This window comes from Trachemys scripta, chromosome 2 (assembly GCF_013100865.1).
Source record: "Trachemys scripta elegans isolate TJP31775 chromosome 2, CAS_Tse_1.0, whole genome shotgun sequence".
NCBI lineage: Eukaryota > Metazoa > Chordata > Testudines > Emydidae > Trachemys > Trachemys scripta.
Window position 1 is genome coordinate 273,028,169 of NC_048299.1, and position 22,136 is coordinate 273,050,304.

Consider the following 22,136-nt stretch of genomic DNA (forward strand, 5'->3'; position numbering starts at 1 on the left):
CTAACACTACCTAAGAATTACTGTAGTCACTAACTATACTAAAAGCTTATACCAAAACTAGCTAAAAAGCACTGAACAGAAGGATCTAAGCCAAGGGGATATGATAGAGGTCTACAAAATCTTGACTGGTATGGAGAAAGTGAATGAGGAAATGTTATTTACTCCTTCACATAACACAAAGTACTAAGGATCACCCAATGAAATTTCCCGGACTGCAGTTTTAAAACAAACAAAAGGAAGTACTGGCTGGGATGATTTAGTTGGTATTGGTCCTACTTTGAGCAGGGGATTGGACTAGATGACATCCTGAGGTCTCTTCCAATTCTAATATTCTATGATTCTATGACTTCACCCAATGCACAGTCAGTCTGTGGATCTCTGACAGTGGCTGTTGTGAAGGCCAAAACTATAACAGGGTTCAAAAAAGAACTTGATAAGTTAATGGAGGATAGGTGCATCAACAGCCATTGGCCAGGAGGGCAGGGATGCAACACCATGCTCTGAGCATTCCTAACCTCTGCTTGCCTGAAGCTGGCAGTGGACAACAGGGGAATGGATGACTTGATTGTCTGTTCTGTTCATTCCCGCTGAATCAACTGGTATTGGCCACTGTCGGAAGATAGGATACTGTGCTAAATGGACCATTGGTCTGACCGAGTCAGGCTGTTCTTACCATGAACAGCTGATAAAGAACATAAGAAGGAACTGAGGCAGCTGGATTACCACACCCCTTTTTAAGCCTCCCTCTGAGAAGGTTTAGAAACTGGGAGGGGAGGACAGAAGGAGACGCACTTGCACATCAATGGGCACTGCTATTAAGGTTGCACCCTATGGGTGGGAATATGCACAGAACACTTGAGCAAATCGCTCTTCTTGCTACATTGTACAGTAGGTACCACACAAATGTGTTACTGTACAAGGAAGAAAATTCCCCCATATTATCAAGCATTTATCAAAAGACACAGCCAACCAATCAGCAGGTTGGATTTTCCTTATAGGGAAAAAGTTATACAAAAAGGTTTACAAGAAGTATAATAAAGGCAAATTTAATAATCATGTCCTGTCATTCAGCTTAAACAGCTTAAGTAACATTCAATAAATAATTTTTAAAAACTTCTTCAAAAACAACCAAACGATCAATGATGAACAGGTTAATGTAAAACTTACACAGGTAAAAAATATTTTTAAGATAAACTATAAAATTATAGCTGCGTAATAATGACAGTGCTTGGAAACAATGTTTTTATTTCTATGGCAGCTATAAACTCAGTATATGAGATGAAGAAACTGAAAATCGGTGTAATAGCAGTCACATCCAGCACATCAGCAGCAGCATATTTGTATGCATCATTGCAAGATCACAGTGCAAATGTGACCCTACAACCATGAACACTCTTAAATCATAAAATCCACATTCCATTCTCAAGGAGCTGACTGAGGAGATATCTGAGCCATTAACAATTATCTTTGAAAAGTCATGGAAGATGTAAGATTCCAGAAGCCTGGAAAGGGGCAAATATAGTGTCAATCTATAAAAAGGGAAATAAGGACAACCTAGAGAATTACAGACCAGTCAACTTAACTTCTGTATCTGGAAAGATAATGGAGCAAATAATTAAGAAATCAATTTGCAAACACCTAGAGCATAATAAGGTGGTAAGTAACAGTCAGCATGGATTTGTCAAAAACAAATAGCGTCAAACCAAATCGGATAGCTTTCTTTGACAGGGTAACAAGCCTTGTGGATTACGGGGGAAGCTGTAGATGTGGTATATCTTGACTTTACTAAAGCTTTTGATACGGTCTTGCATGACCTTCTCATAAACAAACTAGGGAAACGCAACCTAGATGGAGCTACTATAAGGTAGGTGCAAAACTGGTTGGAATACTGTTCCCAGAGAGTAATCATCAGTGGTTCACAGTGAAGCTGGAAGGGCATAACGAGTGGGGTCCCACAGGGATCAGTTCTGTGTCTGGTTCTGTTCAATATCTCTATCAATGGTTAGATTATGGCATAAAGCAGGCATCAGCAACCTTTGGCACCCAGCCCATCAGGGAAATCCGCTGGCAGGCCGGGATGGTTTGTTTACCTGCAGTGTCCATGGGTTTGGCCGATTGCAGCTCCCACAGGCCGTGGTTCGCAGGCCGAGGGATGTGCTGGCCGCCACTTCCTGCAGCTCCCATTGGCCTGGAACGGCAAACCGCGGCCAGTGGGAGCTGCAATCGGCCAAACCTGCGGACGCTGCAGGTAAACAACCATCCCAAATGCCACATGATCCCTGGCATAGAGAGTACACTTATACAGTTTGCAGACTATACCAAGCTGAGAGGAGTTGCAAGTGCTTGGGAGGATACGATTAAAATTCAAAACAATCTGGACAAACTGGAGAAATGGTCTGAAGTAAATAGGATGAAATTCAATAAGGACAAATGCAAAGTACTTCATTTAGGAAGGAATAATCAGTTGCACACATACAAAATGGGAAATGACTGCCTCGGAAGGAGTACTGAAGAAAGGGATCTGGAGGTCATAGTGGACCACAAGCTAAATATGAATCAACAGTGTAATGCTGTTGCAAAAAAAGCAAACAACCTTCTGGGATGTATTAGCAGGAGTGTTGTAAGCAAGACACGAGAAGTAATTCTTAAGCTCAATTCTGCATTGACAAGGCCTCAACTGGAGTGTTGTGTCCAGTTCTGGGTGCCACATTTCAGGAAGCATGTGGACAAATTGGAGAGAGTCCAGAGAAGAGTGACAAAAATGATTAAAGGTCTGGAAAACATGACTTATGAGGGAAGATGGGAAAAAAATGGGTTTGTTTGGTCTGGAAAAGAGAAGACAGAGGGGACATAACAGTTTTCAAGTATATAAAAAGTTGTTACAAGGAGGAGGAAGAAAAATTGTTTTTCTTAACCTCTGAGGATAGGACAAGAAGCAATGGGCTTAAATTTCAGAAGGGAGGTTTAGATAGGACATTAGGAAAAACTTCCTAACTGTCAGGGTGGTTAAGCACTGGAATAAATTGCCTAGGGAGGTTATGGAATCTCCCTCATTGGAGATTTTTAAGAGCAGGTTAGACAAACACCTGTCAGGAATGGTCTAGATAATACTTAGGCCTGCCACGAATGCAGGGGACGGGACTAGATGACCTCTCGAGGTCCCTTCCAGTTCTATGATTCTTTAAAAAAATCACCACATGAAATAGTCATAATTGTTCATTTCCAGGATAGAAACAACAGTCATTAAAAGCACTCATAAAACAAGTATGAAGTATGTCCCTCGCTTTTTGTGTTACTGATCTAAATTTAGATCATACATTCTTCAAATGTTTTCACTTGTTGTTGTTTTTTGGACATTTCAGAAGTAAAATAAACCGAAATTTAATCTAAATCTGCTATGCTGTAGTTTGAACCCATTGCTTCTTGTTCTGCCCTCTGTGGCAAGACAGAACAATTTTTCTCTTTTTTATGGCAGCCTTTCAAGTATTTGAAGACCACTGTCATGTCCCACTTAATCTCTTCTTTTCCAAACTAAGCATACCCAGTTCTTCAGCCTTTGCTCATATCGCTTGCATTCCATACCTTTGATCATCTTTGTCACTCGCCTCTGGACCCTTTCCAGTTTCTCTATATCCTTTCTATACATCAGTGACCAAAACTGGACACAGTACCCCGGCTGAGGCCTAACCAGCACCGAGTAGAGCAGTACTATCTTCTCCCATGACTTGCATGCTATGCTTCTGTTAATGCAACCCAAAACTGCATTTGCTATTTTTTGCAACAGTATCTCATTGTTGACTCATGTTGAGGTTGTGATCCACCACCGCTCACAGATCCTTCTCAGCGGTGCTATTTGCCAAGCCAGTTTTCCCACATTCTGTATTTGGTACATTTGGTTTTTCTTCCCAAAGCGTAGCAGCTTACATTTGTCTTTTTTGAATTTCATTTTCTTGTACATAGTCAAGTGCTCCAATTTAACAAGGTCACTTTGAATTTTAGCTTTATCCTACACAGTGTTTGAAACCCTCCCTAGCTTTGTGTCATCTGCAAATTTGATCAGAATGCTCTCTATTTCTACATCCAGGTCATTAATAAAGGTGTTAAATAACAGAAACCAGAACAGACCCCTGTGGAACCCCACTAGAGACCTCCTTCCCATCTAACATAATTCCATTAATAGCTATTCTTTGTTTACGGTTGTTTATGTATCCACTTATGGTAGTTCTACTGAGCCCGTATTTCTCCAACTTACTTATGAGAATGTCATGTGGGACTATCGAAAGTCTTGCTAAAATCCTGGTATATTATTATGTCCACTGCATTCACCCATACACCAAACCAGTTACCTTGTTAAAAGAAGGAATTCAAGCTGGTTTGGCATTTGTTCTCAGTAAATCCATGCCGAGTGCTAGTGATCCCTCCTGCATCCTGAATGTTTTATACATTGCTCTAGTAGCTTCCCAGGTATCGAGGACAGGCTGACTGGTCTATAGTTCCCTGGTTCCTCCTTTTTCCTCTTTTTAGAGATTACATTAGCCCTTCTCCAGTCTTCCAGGACCTCTCCTGTCATCCATGAGTTTGCAAATAATATTGCAAGTGACTCCAAGATTTCTTCAGCTAATTCCTCATTTCTAATACATTTTATTTAAGAGATTTAAGTATAGTTTGATGGGCTATTGACATGCCTAGATATGATCAGAATTTCATATTTATTGAACAAACAGAAGCAGTATTAGCAAAGACAAAGATGCTTCTTTCTAGAATTGCTGGCATCAGATTGAAGTGGGTGGGGGAGTTGTTTTCTATGCAACTTAGTTACACTAATGCAGAAACCAGCAGTCTGAGCCACAGAAACTTACCTTTGCTGAAGTCCTTCGGATCCAAAGACAGACTGTAACCAGGAAGTGTCTCCAAAAGCAGTTTGTAGCAGGCCCGCCAACCGGGCTCTGATATGCTAGGTGCCACACACTGCATTGCTGCTACACGCTTGAAGAACGCAGACTTTCGGTGAAATCCAATACGTTCATACAATTCAGAGAGAATGCTGTAACGCTGGATTTTTTCTTCTTCAGAAAGCTGAAATGTAAAAAAAAAAAAAGCAGAAAAAGAGAGTAAAGTACTTTTTACTATGCTAAAATGTTAAAAATGTAACAACTTAAAAATACATAGAAAACATCAAAGACAATGAAGTAGCCAGCATTATAGACCCCAATGATCTTGCATAATATAAGCAAACAAGCAAATAATCTCTGGTCCTGGTCCTGGCCCCGTTAGCAGGTATCCATACCTGCTCTAATGCCTGTGTCCTGAATTTTTTACCAAGCCGTTACACTAAGACCTGCATTTTCTAGCCCGTTTTTATATTATCTTCACTTTATATAACCTAGGGTTTAGATCACTGGACTGGGACTCAGGAGACGGGGGTTTTATTCCTGGCTTTGCAAGTCATTTGCCCCTCTGTGCCTCAGTTTCCCCATCTGTAAAATGGAGATAATGATATTCATCTCCTTTGTAAAGCTTTGGGACATATGGATGAAAAGCACTACATCAGAGCTAGGTGGTATTATCATATTAAAATATGACATTGTAAGTTGCACTTTAGAATTCAAGACTATTTATAAGTGAAATTTTTATGTAGCATTTTATCATTTCAAAGGAACCCTAAGAAGTTAATGACAATGAAAAATACCCTGATCTGGTTAAAATAAAAGGTGAATTTTAGCTAGAAAGAATGTAGTTGCCCAAATTAGAATTTGGCTAGAAAATCAAGATTGATGCTCCTAGCTTTGTGAAAAAATGCAAAAAAAGATACCCTTGTAAAACAACGCCTTAGCCCTGAAATGAATAAACCATACAGTTAACAGCAGCCATCAAACTGGCATATCAGGAATAATGCCCACAAGTAACAGGATGTTTGTTTTAAGTTTCATCTGAAAGACAAAGCCTCCAGTGGGATGATGTTCCTTAGTATTACCCAAAAGACATCCATTTCACCACCAACTCAGGAGCAGAGGCATACCATCTACTATATCTTTTGGTGAATTCTTCTGGGGATACTTATTTAGGGAGACCTGTAAGGTAAGTATTGATCTGCCAAACCCTCTTAGTTTATGAGATGTGACAGGATCACAGCCTATGGTATTATGACTACAGGCCATGCACACTGCCTACTACTACTACTACAGTACAACTACAATGATCCCAGCTACAACACAACTTCAGCTGACCAAGCCCATTAATACAATATTGACCTTTTTTCCTTATCCCTTTCCTTCTTATCAGGAAACCAGAGAAGTTATTGGCTTTAAACCAACAGCAATACTGTTCTAGTGCGTTTTCACATGAAGGACTGGTTTGAATTTAACTATATGTTGGCTCAATATTCTGTTCCTCAGTAGCACTGCTGTCCAAAGGGACTTTCTGGCAAACTAAAACAGTGTGTCTCTGGATTTGTTTGTTTATGGGGGCGCGCTGCACCATAGGTTGACGTTTATCATTACTACTGCTCGGTAGTAAAAACAATAGTTGCAGCCATTCAAATTAGAATTATATGGACCATTAGTCAACAACAGCTCAACCCTTCTCTAAGCCATTGTTAGCACTAAATTGTATTTAGGTCTTCTGATTTTAGGTTTTCAACTGATAACATCAACAACACACCACATTACAAAAAATGAAAATCAATGTTTATCCGATAAACATCACAAAAACAGAAATGGTTACTTGCATCTAAAGGCTTGTCTACACAGAGCAATAATGAAGATAACAGGAGTGTCATTTCTAAAGCACACTAATGTATTGCACATTAATTAGTCCATCTAGACCAGGGGTCTTAAAGTCCTGGCCCATGGGCCATTTGCAACCTCAGAACCTCCCCACTGCAGCCCACGGAGGAGAGAGGCATGCAGACATGCTGCCGGCAATGTCTGCTGCAGGCGCCACTCTGCGCAGCTCCCATTGGCTGGGGGAGAGGGACAGAGATACCATCACTAGACACCGGGAAGAGTCAGCCATGGAGGCAGCAACAATAGTTGCCGGGAAGAGTCAGCCATGGAGGCAGTGTCACTTTTTTCCCCGAAATGAATATAAACAAGTCAAAATACCGAACACAACTATCTGATGCACACCTTGCTACAATCCTGAAGGTAGCAACTGCTCAGTCACTGAGGCCAAACATCAACAAACTGACAGAACTGAAGTGTTGCCAGGTGTGTGGTAAACACTAAAAACTCTCTGGCAGATGAAGAATTGTATAAATTCGTATGACCATTATTATTTCTAAAAAATTCAAAATAAAAAATACAATATAAACATTTTCTTTTCTGAACACCATCTTCAGCGACATCATTGGCATGCTGGGAGGATTTGAGGACTGGCACTGGCCCTAAAGTAAATTGAGTTTGAGATCCCTGATCTAGACCCTGCTGGCATGCATTAAAGATTCCCTAGTGTGCTTTAAAGTAGTGCTGTTTGAAACAGTATTATATTAAAGCACACTAAGGAACATTACAAAGAGATTACTCACTACAATATATACTACTGTAATGAATAATGTATGTTATATAAATTACTCACAGGACAAAGAGAATGCCTAGAAAGCCACCAATATTTAGATATCTACATAAAACTCAAAAATGGCTAAAAAATAAAACCAAAAAAAGCTGAAGCCCTAATTATATTCATGCATGTGGAACTCTAATGTCAAGAATACACATTTCTTACAGATTTACCATCTCGTAAATTTCCAAACCCTTTTCAATAGGGTAACAAATTAAAAAAAAAGGACGATAAACGTCCCAGCTTAATCCTTCTTTGATTTTATAAATTTCTAAGTACAATGTAAATATTAATCCTCATGCTTCTAGACAAAATCGTACAGCCCACTGGAGTCAGGAAATAGACACTGAAAAGCTTAATCTTGACAGGCATCAAATTCTACGAAAGAAGAAACTTGATCAAAACCTACAAGTTTTCTCTAGTTTACACAGCTGCTGCACTTCGGTACGATATCCAATTTAAGCTCACTATTTCACTCTTGTTTAACTGTAAAGTACACTGAAGTTTATAGAGAAGTTAAATAGAGAAAAAAAAGTGTCTTGTTTTGGAAAAGTCAGTGGCTGTTAGACAATATTTCAGTTCTGTAATATCCTAGTAACAAGCAATAACAAGTTCTTGTAGTGTATCACTGCTGACAGCTGGTGCACAATATATAGCTTGGGCAAACAATCCATAATACAAGACTTTAAATCACTGACATAAAAAAGTATGTTTGATAACTTTAAAGGTATGAACACAACTTCACTCAAAAAAGTCACTAATATACAAAGGAAAAAACTAGTATTTAAGTAACTCTTGCTCCAGGATTGAGAATATCTAAAGGCAAAGAGTATAGGAGTTCAATGAGAAACATCTGTCACTACCTAATTGGGGCAGTTTACGTTTAGAGAGTCCAGCAGCGCTTCTCAGAGGAGCTAACCGACAAACCATCTCTCCCTCTCAGCAAGAGCCAAGTGCCAATGCTTCAAATTCAAACCCCGCAAAGTTCCAAACAAGCAGTCTGGGTAGAGTTTCTGTCCAGAAGTCCAAGCCTCTATGTTTCCATGTACCCAGTGGCAGGTGTTCTTGGAGGTCTTCGTCCCGTAATATATCCCATCATACAATTATGCTTAATATGTATCCTAAGACAGTATCTTATAACAATTTTCATATCAACTTAGTTATTTTTCCACAACCTCAAAGGAAGATTCCAGTCATAACACGTGTGATACTTAAGTATTTACTAGACAAGAACATAGGTGCTATAAAGGAATTTTCAAAACAATATTTTAGATGCATCTGTCAGTGTCTCTTGTTCATTGTAACTGATATGTCAGAGGAAGACAAAATAATTATATGTTGCACAGTTGGCTAGATGCATTATAAAGGCAAATGGGAGGCCTCCCATTTCTAATCTGAAGAGTGTTAAAGCAAAAGTGAGGGGAACAATACAATGACAGAAGATTCAAGCCTAAGGAAAATCCATCCAGAGCCAAGGTGTATTGCTCCAAATACCTGCAGAAGAGAGCTAGTAGAGCTTAGCACTGTCATTTGAGACAAAAATCTACAGCTACAATGCCCCACTCATCCAATTTAACACATCTATCTTTAGTAATAATTACACTAGTATCTATTAATTTAATTTAATCTATTTTTCACAGATTTTAAGGCCAGAAAAAAACTGCTATCTAGTCTAACCTCCTACATAACACAAGCCAAAGAATTTCACCTAGTGATTTATGCCACAACTTCTTGTTGAACTAGAGCATATCTTTTAGTAAGACATCCACCCTTATTTAAAAAGACTTCAAGTGATGGAGATTGCACCACTTGCCATGGTAAGTTGTTCTAATGGTTAATTATCCTTTTGTTTAAAAGAATTGCCTTGTTTTAGTCTGAATTTCTAGTTTCAACTTTCAGTCACTGGATCTTTTTATGCTTTCCTTCCTAGATTAAACAGCTCTGCACTAATAGAAACCATTACTCCAGCACATACTTTTAGATCTTTTTCTAAACACAGAGGAAGACAATCCGTTGTCTTCAAAGCATACAATCTGGGAATCATTCTCCAAAAGAAATTTTTCCATTCAGCCACTTGTTTGGTAGTTGAGAGGACTCAGAATGTGGAGCATTCAGACAACAAATTGGTCTCTGCCCATTTGACAAGCAAAAATGACTCAGTGCTTTGACCTCTGAACCTACTCCCTCCACTAGTACAGTAAGAGAGATTCACCTAGTCAGACGTCCTGCAGGGAAGAACATCCCTTCTGCAAGCGACAGTTGAATGAAGTGATCATTGCCATTGTACCGATCTGTTAAGGATGTGATTTCTACACATAACTGCAGGCTGGAAGTGCCAAGTGTGAATCATTCCACAAGTTCCAGGACATATTCATAGAATAATTTCTCTTTCAAGGATCACATTGTCTGAGCTGACAAATGTCCAATTGAGGCTCACCGTAAGACCCTCACCATATGAAAGACTTATTCATGTAATCTGATATATTTTTATGCTGGGCTTTGAGTCTGGTTTTCAGTGATTTGAATTTTTTAAAATAAAATATACTGTATTGTACATACCTCACATAACAGATGCAGCTGAGGAATAATAGGTATGATACAACTGATCATTTCTCTACCATTGCTTTCCAATAAGACCTTTGACAACTGGGCATCCCTAAGACACCTTTATTCGTCACTTGAAGAGTATCACCAATAGTCTTCAATCTCATTCACCAAGCCTCCATATTTTAGATGGAGTTGTTAGTGTTTCTAACATGCTTTGAAATCATGAGATGTAAGGTGCTAAAGAGGTGTAAAGCATTAGTTTCAAGACAGAATAGCAAAACAAGGTTCCTAAATTCAAGGATTTTTCACCCCTTAATGATTTTTTCATTCTCAGTTTAAAAAAACCCAACAGTTTATACACTCACCTGACGAAGATTGATATAAACTGCATTCTGAAGAAACTCAGATGCTTCCATGCTTTTTTTCTGTATTGCTAGGACTCTCACTGCCTTCACACAGGCTTCCAACTCAATTACACCAGCATTTTTATACTTGAAAAGAGGAAACAAAAATAACTGAAGTGCCTTAATATACAAGGATGCCTCTCTTTGTCAGGCTTGAAAAATGTTTCTGTGCATGCAAATCATCAAACATTTCATTCTTTTCACTTCACCAAAATCCATACAATTACCTCTGAACACTAATGATTACATTGTTTGATTAGCAACCTATGATGCATGCTAATGAACAACAATTCATCCTTAAAAGAACTGCTAAAGTCAGCTTCATCCTCAGTGTAATTTTAACTACCTGTAAACAGTTTTCTTCGTTTGGAGATTCTTCTTTCATTGCAAACATGACATTAAAACCCATATTTTTTAAAACTCAATTTTAGAACAATGCAAAATAAATGTTTTGAAGCTTAAAGGAGGGGATGACAGAACTGAACAAAATGTTAAAATACCATGAAATGTATCTGTTGTACAGATGAGGATACCCATTAACTGTGATACAAAAGGGAATTTATAATACAAAGGTTTTTTTGTCTAAACGGAAGTTTACAGCTACCTTAACACCATATGCTCCGAGGATGCAGTTTAGACACAGAAATCTGGAAAAAGGGTCCAGTATGGCTGATGGCTTTAAAAAGTTCCTTTTAGTCTCCATTTAAGGATCAGCCAAAGGAATATTTGCCTTTACTATTTCTTCAGGTCCCCCCCGCCTCCTCCTTCACACGCTCCTGAGACTATGTTCTAAATGTTTGATTCCAGGAAAGGTACCATTAGTTGCAAATCCTTCAATAAACTCAAGACACCTCTCGAAGATTGCTACAGCATACATACTGTATGTTAGTCAGCTTACACAGTAAAATGTCAATGATAGAAATATGCATGAATATTCAAAAGTATAACTGTGCCCACCAATTAACAGAGAACTTCCCCAAAATAACTAGCATTAATAAAAGCAATTTATGTTCATACACCCCTCTAAAAATATATACTAATTAATCTACAGACTTTACAGTCTAAAGGCACAAGTGGTACAGTACATAGTACAACTCAACAGAACACCATAGTTTGAGGTTGGTCCCTTGTAGTGTGAAGGCTTAACCAGACTTTTGAAATGGACAGATCCCCTATCAGAGAGCAGACTCTATATGCCCTCTGTGTGCTGTACTGTTATAAGTTACTCGTGTTTCTTACAAAATTATTGTACCCTTACACAAATGAAAAGAATATGCCAATATTTATATGTACTTTATAAGGCAGGTGATCTTTAACACCAACTAAAAATACATTGACAGTACACTGGAATTGATGCATGTATGGAAATGTCTCATAATGCACATAAGGTTACCTTGCTGTAGTACGAAATGGCCTCTTTATATTTATCTATGATGTCTTCAGGGCCAAGGCAGTTCTTGGCACGTCCTATTTCAGCACTAGTATCTGCATTTATACCATTTGAAGTGAGGGCACCTACAGTGGAACAGAGTAAGGAATGAGCAGGAAGCTTCTAGTTAAAATTAAACATATCTAATAAGCTAGAATACAAAATAGGTTTCAGTGAAGTGTACATAATGAATAAATAAAGAAGCCATGTCCTAGCTGAGTGACAAATGACTGTAGATTATGCCTTACTAAAATGAACTAAAAAAATAATTCAAATCATAAAAAATGGCAAAAAGGAGATATAGCTATTTGGTTATGAAAGAACATTCAATATATGAATGTATGGTCTCCTATACCTACCTCGATGTTCAGACTTTGTTTTTAAAAAAGGGTTTTACTTCAAGAATTAAATAACCATAGCCCATTCAAAATTATACAATTTAACTTTGAGAAGCTATTTGTATGATTTATGTTTTAATTTTACATTTTATATTTTTAAAAATTTAGTGGACAATTTTACATAACAAAATTTCATAAATTCTACCATTCAGAATCACTATCAAAACACTCCGAAATCCTTTAAAATGAACCTCTCTTTTTCATATATCCAACCTCAGAAAACCATACGAAAACAAGTAAGCCTTGCAGCACGTCCTAAAGGCCATCAAATCTGAACCTGTCATACTACCAAGGATACAGGAAGCAAGTTCACATCCTGAGGACTCTCTAACCAAGTACATATTGCAACCAGCACCCTCCAACTCTCTGGCCTCCCTCCAGGCCTGTTTAATCACTAACTCCTGTTATTCCCCTTTGCTTAATCTTTCCCAAAATAAAAAAATAAAATAAAGGGATTGTGTCAAAGAAGGGGAAATTTAAGCAATGAGACATGTGCCCATTACCACCTTAATTCCTTTGCTTTTATGTTTATCCTTGTCCATTTGTGTTTTGTCTTTTTAAGTTGCAAGCTCTTCAAGGAACGGGACCATATAGCCCATGGTTTAGAGTCTAGCACAATAGGGCCCAAATCCTGATTGGGTCTTTTGGAGGCTCCCACAATACAATTAATACTAACAAACAATAACCATTGTCCTTGCTAAGAAGCTCTTTCTATTATTTAGAGTAAACTATGGACCTGAATAATGAAACTCATCATTACAACTGAAATATTGAGCAATTTTCAAAGTTTTTATTTTAGAAGTTATATCTTTAAGTACAACCGAATTTTATTGTACAAATCCATTTAGCACGTATTTATAACATTTTGTTTTTTTCATGCAACATGATACTAGTATATACAATACTATATTTATCAGATAGGAACATATTGCTCTGGAGAGTTTTATAAATGTTTTACAGTTCCAAGTCCATTTATTAGAAATGTCAATCTATACAGAAGTCAGTGATAAGAAGCGATACAGATTTACTATACCTCTACCTCGATATAACGCTGCCCTTGGGAGCCAAAAAAAAAAAAAAATCTTACTGCATTATAGGTGAAACCGCATTATATCAAACTTGCTCTGATCCGCCTGAGTGCGCAGCCCCCCCGCCCCCTGGAGCACTGCTTTACTGCATTATATCCAAATTCATGTTATATCTGGTCGCATTATATCAGGGTAGAGGTGTATTTTGAAAATCTTAAAGCTGAAACGACAATTTCTGTAAAGTCCTTTTTAACAGGATGCTTTCACAATTGTCAGTTTAGAAAACAGAATTATAGCTTCTTTCTATAAATGTGCATGATGTATCATACATACAATAGAACCTTTGAATAATCAATAGCAATCCAGGCGTAAGTGCTCTTAACATTTAGCAGTGGACTAAATTTTGGTTCCAATGATGTTTATTGGTGTAATATGAAACATTTGAGTATTTTTCAAGTCAAATATTACATAAAACAGCCTAAAACCAGAAGAAAATTTTAACAAGCTAGAATGGGAAACAGAACCTCACACAAAATCCAGTATATAGTCTCAATGTGAAACCATCCTGAACATCAAACAAATTGTGTTAAGTTTTTAATAAAATTGTTCAGAATTCTGAAGATCTAATATAATGATGGTAGTTCATTCCCACGTAAAAATAATTATTTTATGGCTACACATTCTACACACCATGCATGTTTCATTTATGAATTACTGAAAAATCCACTCATTAGGTGAGAGAAAGAAGTTTTCCCTAGTGAGCAGAGAAGACCTAAACTCACAATTTTAGCAGAATTCTTACTGTTGCGAAGATTAAATTTCACTCACATTTGAAAGATAAGTGATACAGTTTCATCTTTCTGAATCTGTAGGCAGACAATTCCAATATTTCTCTTGCTGTTAAAAGCTTTCCCACACAGTAGCAGAATAAAATGAACATGACTGGTTATTTTCACTAAAACGCTTCAGATAACCGCGGACAAAAGCTAGGCAGCCTTGGACCACGTCCATTTCATAACACTACTGAGGAAAGCTACCAGAAAACAGATACCAAAGTTAATCAAACAGAAGATCCTCCCCAGAATAGATGCTGGGAAAGAGATGAGAAGATAAACCTTTTTCTTCCCCTCCCAGTTTTTGCAAATCTCAAAAAGATGGAGGAGTAGTAGGGTGTAAGTCTTGCTGGAGCCCTACACATAACTAAGAGTATGAACCAGACTAGGCCTAGGCAATATAGTAACACACCAGGTATTGGCTAACCAAGTAAGCATGTTCCTTACCAGAGAGAATGGTACAGAAACACCTACAGTTCTCAAGCAACTGTGTAAACAAATTCCCTAGAGATTTACAAAAACAACAAGGAGTCTGGTGGCACCTTAAAGACTAACAGATGTCATGCCCAAATAAATCTGTTAGTCTTTAAGGTGCCACCAGACTCCTTGTTGTTTCCCTAGAGATTGTACAGGAAAACACTGACCCCTCATAAGATAAGAATGTGAAGACAGGATAATGGATGAGGATGTTTTGTTCTAACTAGAAGGTACAAGGTATAAAGGTGATACACTCCTGATGTTGTTAGTTAATACTTAACTTGTTTGTACCAATGTATAAAAGGAGAAGCCACAGGAGGGGCACCTTTGTATCAGCCAAGGGGACAGCATCCTGTTACGTTTGCCTTGTCATGGGCAAACCTCTGTTAGTGTCCCTGTGACCAATTGGACAGGGCACTAGTACAGTGCTTTGCGGACAATAAGCATCTTTACCACCAAATGAGCCTGTGGACTTTCTTTACGAATAACATCAAGGTCTGCTGAATCATCATGCTGCCCTCTGACAGTGCAGATAACACTGGAGACTTCAAGAATAGCAGTACTAACAATTCTGCAGCACCAGCAACACTCTGCAGAACTAACAACATGGAGCATAGTCACAAGGCCCTGGAGTGTAAGAAAAGACTCCTTCCTCCCTTCCAATGAATAAAATCCAAGGGCACCAGTAATAAAATTCCTAGCACCCTATCTCTTGCCAACAGCCAGAGGTGGTGGGACTAGGCTTCTCACCAGGGACATCACTGGTGGAGGCCCATCATGGTAACCTTTTATATCTACCTCTGACTAACCGGTTTAATCCTCTAGCTAGTAGAAGTCTTAAATTTTTGAATCTTAGTATCAGACAGTGGTGATATCAGGTATCACTCATTTAAGGCAAGAGATCTTGAAATAAAATGGATTCTTTGTGAAAGAATAAGAGCAAAAAAAAACCTTAAACTTAATTTCCCCAATACTAATTTCTCCCTACTGTTACTCACACCTTCTTGTCAACTGTCTGTAATGGGCCACTCTCTGACCACTTCAAAAGTTATTTCTCCTCCATTGATATCCTGTTAATTGATTTAACTCGTTAGACTGACTTAACACTTGGTAAAGCACCCCACATCCTTTCATGTATTTATACCTGTTCCTGTATCTTTTACTTCATTCAGCCGATGAAGTGGGTTCTAACCCACGAAAGCTTATGCCCAAATAAATTTGTTAGTCTCTAAGGCTACATCTACACTACCTGCCTGAATCGGCGGGTAGAAATCGATCTCTCAGGGATAGAAATATCGCGTCTCATCGGGACGCGACATTCGATCCCTGAATCGACGCTTGTACTCCACCAGCGGAGGTAGGAGTAAGCACCGTCGACGGGGGAGCCACGGAGGTCGATTTGCCGCCGTCCTCACAGCGGGGTAAATCGACTCCGATACGTCGAATTTGCGTATCTTAAATCAACACCCTCCCTCCCCCCGTAGTGAGGACGTAGCCTAAAGTGCTACAAGGACTCCTCATATTTTTTTTTTTTTTGCTGATACAGACTAACACGGCTACCACTGAAACCTGAAAAAAGAGCAACTAGTTATAGTAGTAATTATCTGAATTACTATACATACTAAAAATTCAACAAGCAAAGAATAGATACATTAGCAGTTAGATATGTACACTGCCAGATGATCCTTCTCTGTCCTGGTTAGAATTCTTTGCACCATATACAAGGACAACCTAGTGAATTATAGAACAATCATCTTTACTTCAGTACCCAGAAAGATAATGGAGTAAAACAATCTGTAAGCACTTACAAGAAAATAAGGTAATAAACAATAGTTATCATGGATTTGTCAAGAACAAATTATGTCAACCAACCTAATATCCTTTATTGACAGGGTAAGAAGCCTTGAGGACAGGGGGGAAGCAGTAGATGTCATATCTCAATTTAAGTAAGGCTTTTGATACTGTCTCATATGACCATCTCATAAACAAACCAGAGAAGTATAACCTAGACGAACCTACTATAAGGTGGGTGCACAGATGGCTGGAAAACCGTACTCAGAGATTAGTTATTAATGGCTCACAATCAAGCTGGAAGCGCATTATCAAATGGGGTCCCACAGGGATCTGTCCTTGGTCTGTTTCTGTTCAATACCTTCATGAATGATTTGGATAAGGGTATACAGAGTATACTTATAAAGTTTGCAGATGATACCAAGCTGTGAGAGGTTGCAAGCGCTTTAGAGGATGAAATTCAATAAGTACAAATGCAAACTATTACAAATTATGAAGGAATAATCAACGGTCAATCAAGCAAATACAAAATGAGAAATGACTGCTTAGGAAGGAGTACTGCAGAAAAGGATCTGAGGGTTATAGTGGATCACAAACTAAATATGATTCAACAATACAGTACTGTTGCAAAAAAACAAACATCATTCTGGGATGTATTAGCAGGAGTGTTGTAAGCAAGACACAAGTAGTAATTCTTCCACTCTACTCTGCACTGATAAGGTCTCAACTGGAGTACAGTGTCCAGTTTTGGGCACCACACGTGAGGAAAAATGTGGACAAATTCAAGAAAGTCCAGAGGAGAGCAACAAAATGATTAAAGGTCTAGAAAACATGATCTATGAGGAAAGATTGAAAAAAATGGGTTTGTTTAGTCTGGAAAAGAAGACTGAGGCAGGACATGATAACAACCTTCAAGTATGTAAAAGGCTGTTATAAAGAGGAAGGTGATAAATGGTTATCCTTAATCACTGAGGACAGGACAAAAAGTAATGGGCTTAAATTGCACCAAGGGAGATTTAGGTTAGATAGTAGCAAAAACTTAACTGTAGGGTAGTTAAGCTGAAGAACAAATTACCTGTGGAATCTCTGCCACTGGAGGTTTTTAAGAACAGGTTAGACAAACATCTGTCAGGGATGGTCTAGAAGATAATACTTAGTCCTGCATCAGTCCAGGGGACTGGAGTAGATGACCTATCATGGTTCCTACATGTCTATGATTCTATATACTTGGGGAAAATCAATATTTTAAAAATAGAGCTGTTAAATCTAAAACAGTTTTTATCTGGACTTCTATGGTAATAACTCAGAAAAAAGTGAGCAGTAGATTTTAAGTCACTGTCAGGCTAGCCGGAACTGACACAAAATTTAAAAGAAACCACATGGGGAGCACAAAAAAACACTTTTTTAAAGCTCTGCTCAGTCTTCTGTTTAGTCAGATTCATCTCTCCTTGTGTTAGAACTGTGATTCTACAATTTACATTCAATGGTTTAATTTGTGCTGTTAAAGGATGAGCCCACAAGAGAAATGTTCTGAATAAAAGACTGCCTTGATAAGAAAAAAGGGAAATATAGATTCCAAATTACCTGAAATAATAAAAACACATCTGTGGCTGTATCTAGTAAAAGGGCTTATGAATGAAGTTATGAAGAGAATAAAGCCTTAAAGCCAATAGAGATATCAGAATAGGAAAGAAGTAGGAATATAAAGATTAAACCACCACAAAATATCGCCAGAATACAATAGTGTTAATAACAGAATGGCTGACAGTCTCTAGGATCTCTGAAATTTCTTCAAGTTAATCAATTGAAGGAGATTCAGGAGCTCACTTTCAAAAAAATCTGAAACACAGCAGGCAATCTTGATGGGATTATATGTCCTACTTAAAAATTAAGGAATAAATGCTCAGAACTGTAAGAAAAATCTCATTTTCTTCCAGTAATCTAAAATTATGTAGATGGATTTTTAAAAGGGCTAGAGTTTTAAGTAATATTAATTTTATCTTGCTTCTGTCTCTATTTTTATATATGTGTATGTATATAAAGAATAATAAAATCTTGTTCTTCAAGGTTAAACACCACATATAACTATTTAGATGCATTATAGCGAATTTTTGCTTTCCCCTAAAGCATAAATAAAGCATTGATCACTAGCAGTGACACGATACGAGACTTAAACAATTGGTCTGATCCATCGCAGCATATCTTATGTTCCGGACAATGCACCCCCGTTATCTAAGTCATCTAGCAAAGTCATTCATTTCAAGAAGACAAAATGAGATTCTACCTGCCTTTTTAGGATTTAAGTGATAAGTACAGAAAAGGGCAAAATGATTAGGCGTATGAAACGACTAAGGAAGGATATGATAGAGATCTATAAAATTATGACTGGTGTGGAGAAAGTAAATAAGGAAGTGTTATTTACTCCTTCTCATAACACACAAATTAGTGGTCACCAAATGTAACAGGCAGTGGGTTTAAAATAAAAAAAGGAAGTATTTCTTCACACAATGCAGTCAACCTGTGGAACTCTTTGCCAGAGGGTATTGTGAAGGCCAAGACTAACAGAGTTCAAAAAAGAACGAGATAATTCATGGAGGACAGGTTCATCAAAGGCTATTAGCCAGGATGGGCAGAGATGGTGTCCCTAGCCTCTGTTTGCCAGAAACTGGGAAAGGGGTAAGGGGATGGATCACTTGATGATTTCCTGTTCTGTTCATTCCCTCTGAAGCACCTAGCACTAGAAGACAGGATACTGGACTAGATAGACCTTTGGTCTAATCCAGTATGGCCATTCTTATGTTCTTCTCTCAAAAGAAATCACACACTGCTTTCCTCCATTCCAGTCAAATTTACACTTTCACGAAACAGAGTAACAGATTGAATTGGACATGTAGGATCCTCCATAAGAAGTACTACAGCTTAAGTTACTGCAAACAACCTGGCTTCCACAAGCCATGAGGGAAAAAAGCAGAGGTGCCTCCAAGCTTAATCCATGGGCACAGGCTCCTCTCCAACTGCAGAATTGGAGGAGAAAATGGCGATCTTACACCAATTGCCTTTGTGAGAAAGCTTATTTAATAAAAAAAGCTACTGAAGAATCCCTAAACCAAAAAATGAATACTGGTAAGGAATGGTGTCCCTAGCCTCTGTCTGTCAGAGGCTGGAGATGGATGGCAGGAGAGAGATCACTTGATCATTGCCTGTTAGGTTCACTCCCTCTGGGGCACCTGGCATTGGCCACTGTCGGTAGACAGGATACTGGGCTAGATGGACCTTTGGTCTGACCCGGTACGGCCTCTCTTACGTTCTTATGTTTAGACGTCTACAAAGCAGCGCTAACAACATATAGGAACAAATACAATACTGTGCATATGAAAACTAGTGGACAATTTTTCATTTAATTCTAAGCAACTGGGCCATGAACAGCTGTCATGAAAATAGAGAGTGTGATCTTCACTTAAATATAAAACTTTAAACAGTGACAAGCTATTTTAAATGGTCATTTCAATTTAAGGTGACCCATTTGGCAGTTTCACTGTATCATGTGGGTTTTTTTTTTTTTTTTTTTTTAAGAAAGTAACAGACAGCCTTTATAATCTGTACTAGTTTTAAAACAAAGGAACATTCCTACTGTCATTTCTATATAAAACAGCCCTTTTTCAGCTTATTTTGGATATCTTCATTTTAATACAATTGTTCCCAGAAAAAACTCATTTGCATATGAAAAACTGAAATACTTTGGTAAGGTGTTTCATGTTACATTAACTGGGGGCAAGGAAAATTATGAAATTATAATTAAATAGATCTAAAAGAAACAAGTAAACCCTTTTGTTGCAAAGTGCTACACAGCACCAAGGTATAAGTATTTTTCATTAGTGCTTATGCAACAAACTTCCTTTAGGGTAGGCTGCAAGTCTCATTTCTTCAACTGGTCTATTCTGAACCATATTTGCCGCATACCCACTCTTATACCTGTTCATTTTTTGTTCTTCTATTCATATTGCTAAATGGGATAAGACCTCACTGAAATGGGTTGGGTGGCTTGCATCACAGCTTTTGGGTTTGTCATAGTGCCAGATGCTTTGATAGTGTCCAGGTGAATACTGTATTTACATCTTAATGCATTCTATTTGGTTTTTATTGTCTGATACTCCGATGTCTCAAGAGACACCTTGCAAATGGACTAAATAAATGAATCCCAAAATCACATAATTTTGGTCTAATAAACAAGCTACAATTTGTAAATCCTCTTTTGTCATCAACAGCCTTTGGTGGTAAACTGAATGCTGCTTCAGACTTTGAGCAAAGTAATTATGGAAACAGAAATAAAAACCCACAGGACTAAGAATGCTGGGAAGACACTGTATTTAGAACAGAGTGAAGTCAACATTACTGCTCTAGAAAAAGGCATTAAGACCACTACCTCACAGCATTACTAAAAATGTAACGGGGGGGGGAGGGGGAAATCAAGTAGTTATTGTAAGTAAATGGAAAGACAGTTATGCCAGATTTCTAGCCATTCTGATGTTATTTAGACCGTGTTCTCCAAAATCCATATGATCATGACAAAGTCACAGGTTCAAATTTTTAAAAATGCCTATCAAGTTTTGGATAAGTGACTTGATACATCTTGGGCCTGATTTTAAGAAGTGCTGAGCACCGACAAAACTAAGTCAAATCAGGCCCACGCTTTATCAAACTGATACCAAAAACTGAGGCACAAAGTCTGAACCAATTTTGAAAATTTAGCTGTAATCATCCACACAGATGCAAAACAACTAATAAAAACAAAAAACAAAAAAAAAGCTTACTGTCAGAAAACAAGCAAAAAGACAAAGTACCTGGGTCAATGAGAACTTCTTGGGCCCCTAGGAGGAGGGAAAAAAAAATATTTTTTTCAGCCTTAAAAATATAGCCAACATAAAGTAAGCTATTGCAATATATATTTTACAACTATCATCAGTCATGAGCAAAATTACAGGAAAATTATTAAAATCCAGCACAGACATTGCTGTTATAACAATGGTTGATTAACTTGAAGTCATAACACATCAATTGTCATTTGGTTACAACATATTTACCATATCCTGTACCTATATTAAATGTCCTTTTTTAAAAAAATATTTTCTGAAAAAGACAGTTATGATCAGTTCTAAGACCAAACCAAAAGCAAGTAATATTTTTCTTGGATTTTTATCGATATTTTAAAGTCAAATCCTAGTAGATCTTAATTTTCAGTCCGTCCGCACGCACGCGCACACACACACCCCTACACTTTTTTTTTTTTGGTTAGCAAGCTTCCATAACAGTCTATTTACAAGTGCTTGTAGAGTATTTAACACACAATTACTACTATTAAGACTTACACTTTTTTAATGTCTTCTGACTTCCTTTAAAAAGATCATCCCATTTTTTGAGATTTTGTTAATGACTCTACCATCACAGAGCAGGGCTCTTCAGAAACTGTGAATGCATGTCGGTGGTAGACTTCAGTCAAGGTTGGGTAGCAGAAAGAAATGCTCCCTACCTCTCAGATGTAGAGGTATTCCATGAGATTCTAATATGGGATGTTTTGTATAAGGCCTACCTAACAACTCAAACCATTTATGTTAAATATATGGTAAAAGGCGTTTGCATTTGAGAGAAGTGATATATATATATATTTTTTTAAT

The 22,136-nt window shown here is 37.8% G+C and overlaps 1 protein-coding gene across 1 annotated transcript in view; it reads right to left on the minus strand.

The window, feature by feature from the left end:
* TRAPPC9 (trafficking protein particle complex 9) overlaps positions 1-22,136 on the minus strand; it is a gene marked incomplete in the record, with an annotated part of 827,606 nt that overhangs the window by 774,538 nt on the left and 30,932 nt on the right. Inside the window, 4 exon segments of the mRNA XM_034763666.1 lie at positions 4,860-5,076; positions 10,470-10,595; positions 11,902-12,023; positions 21,306-21,332. Of these exon segments, the coding sequence (XP_034619557.1) occupies positions 4,860-5,076; positions 10,470-10,595; positions 11,902-12,023; positions 21,306-21,332 (492 nt within the window).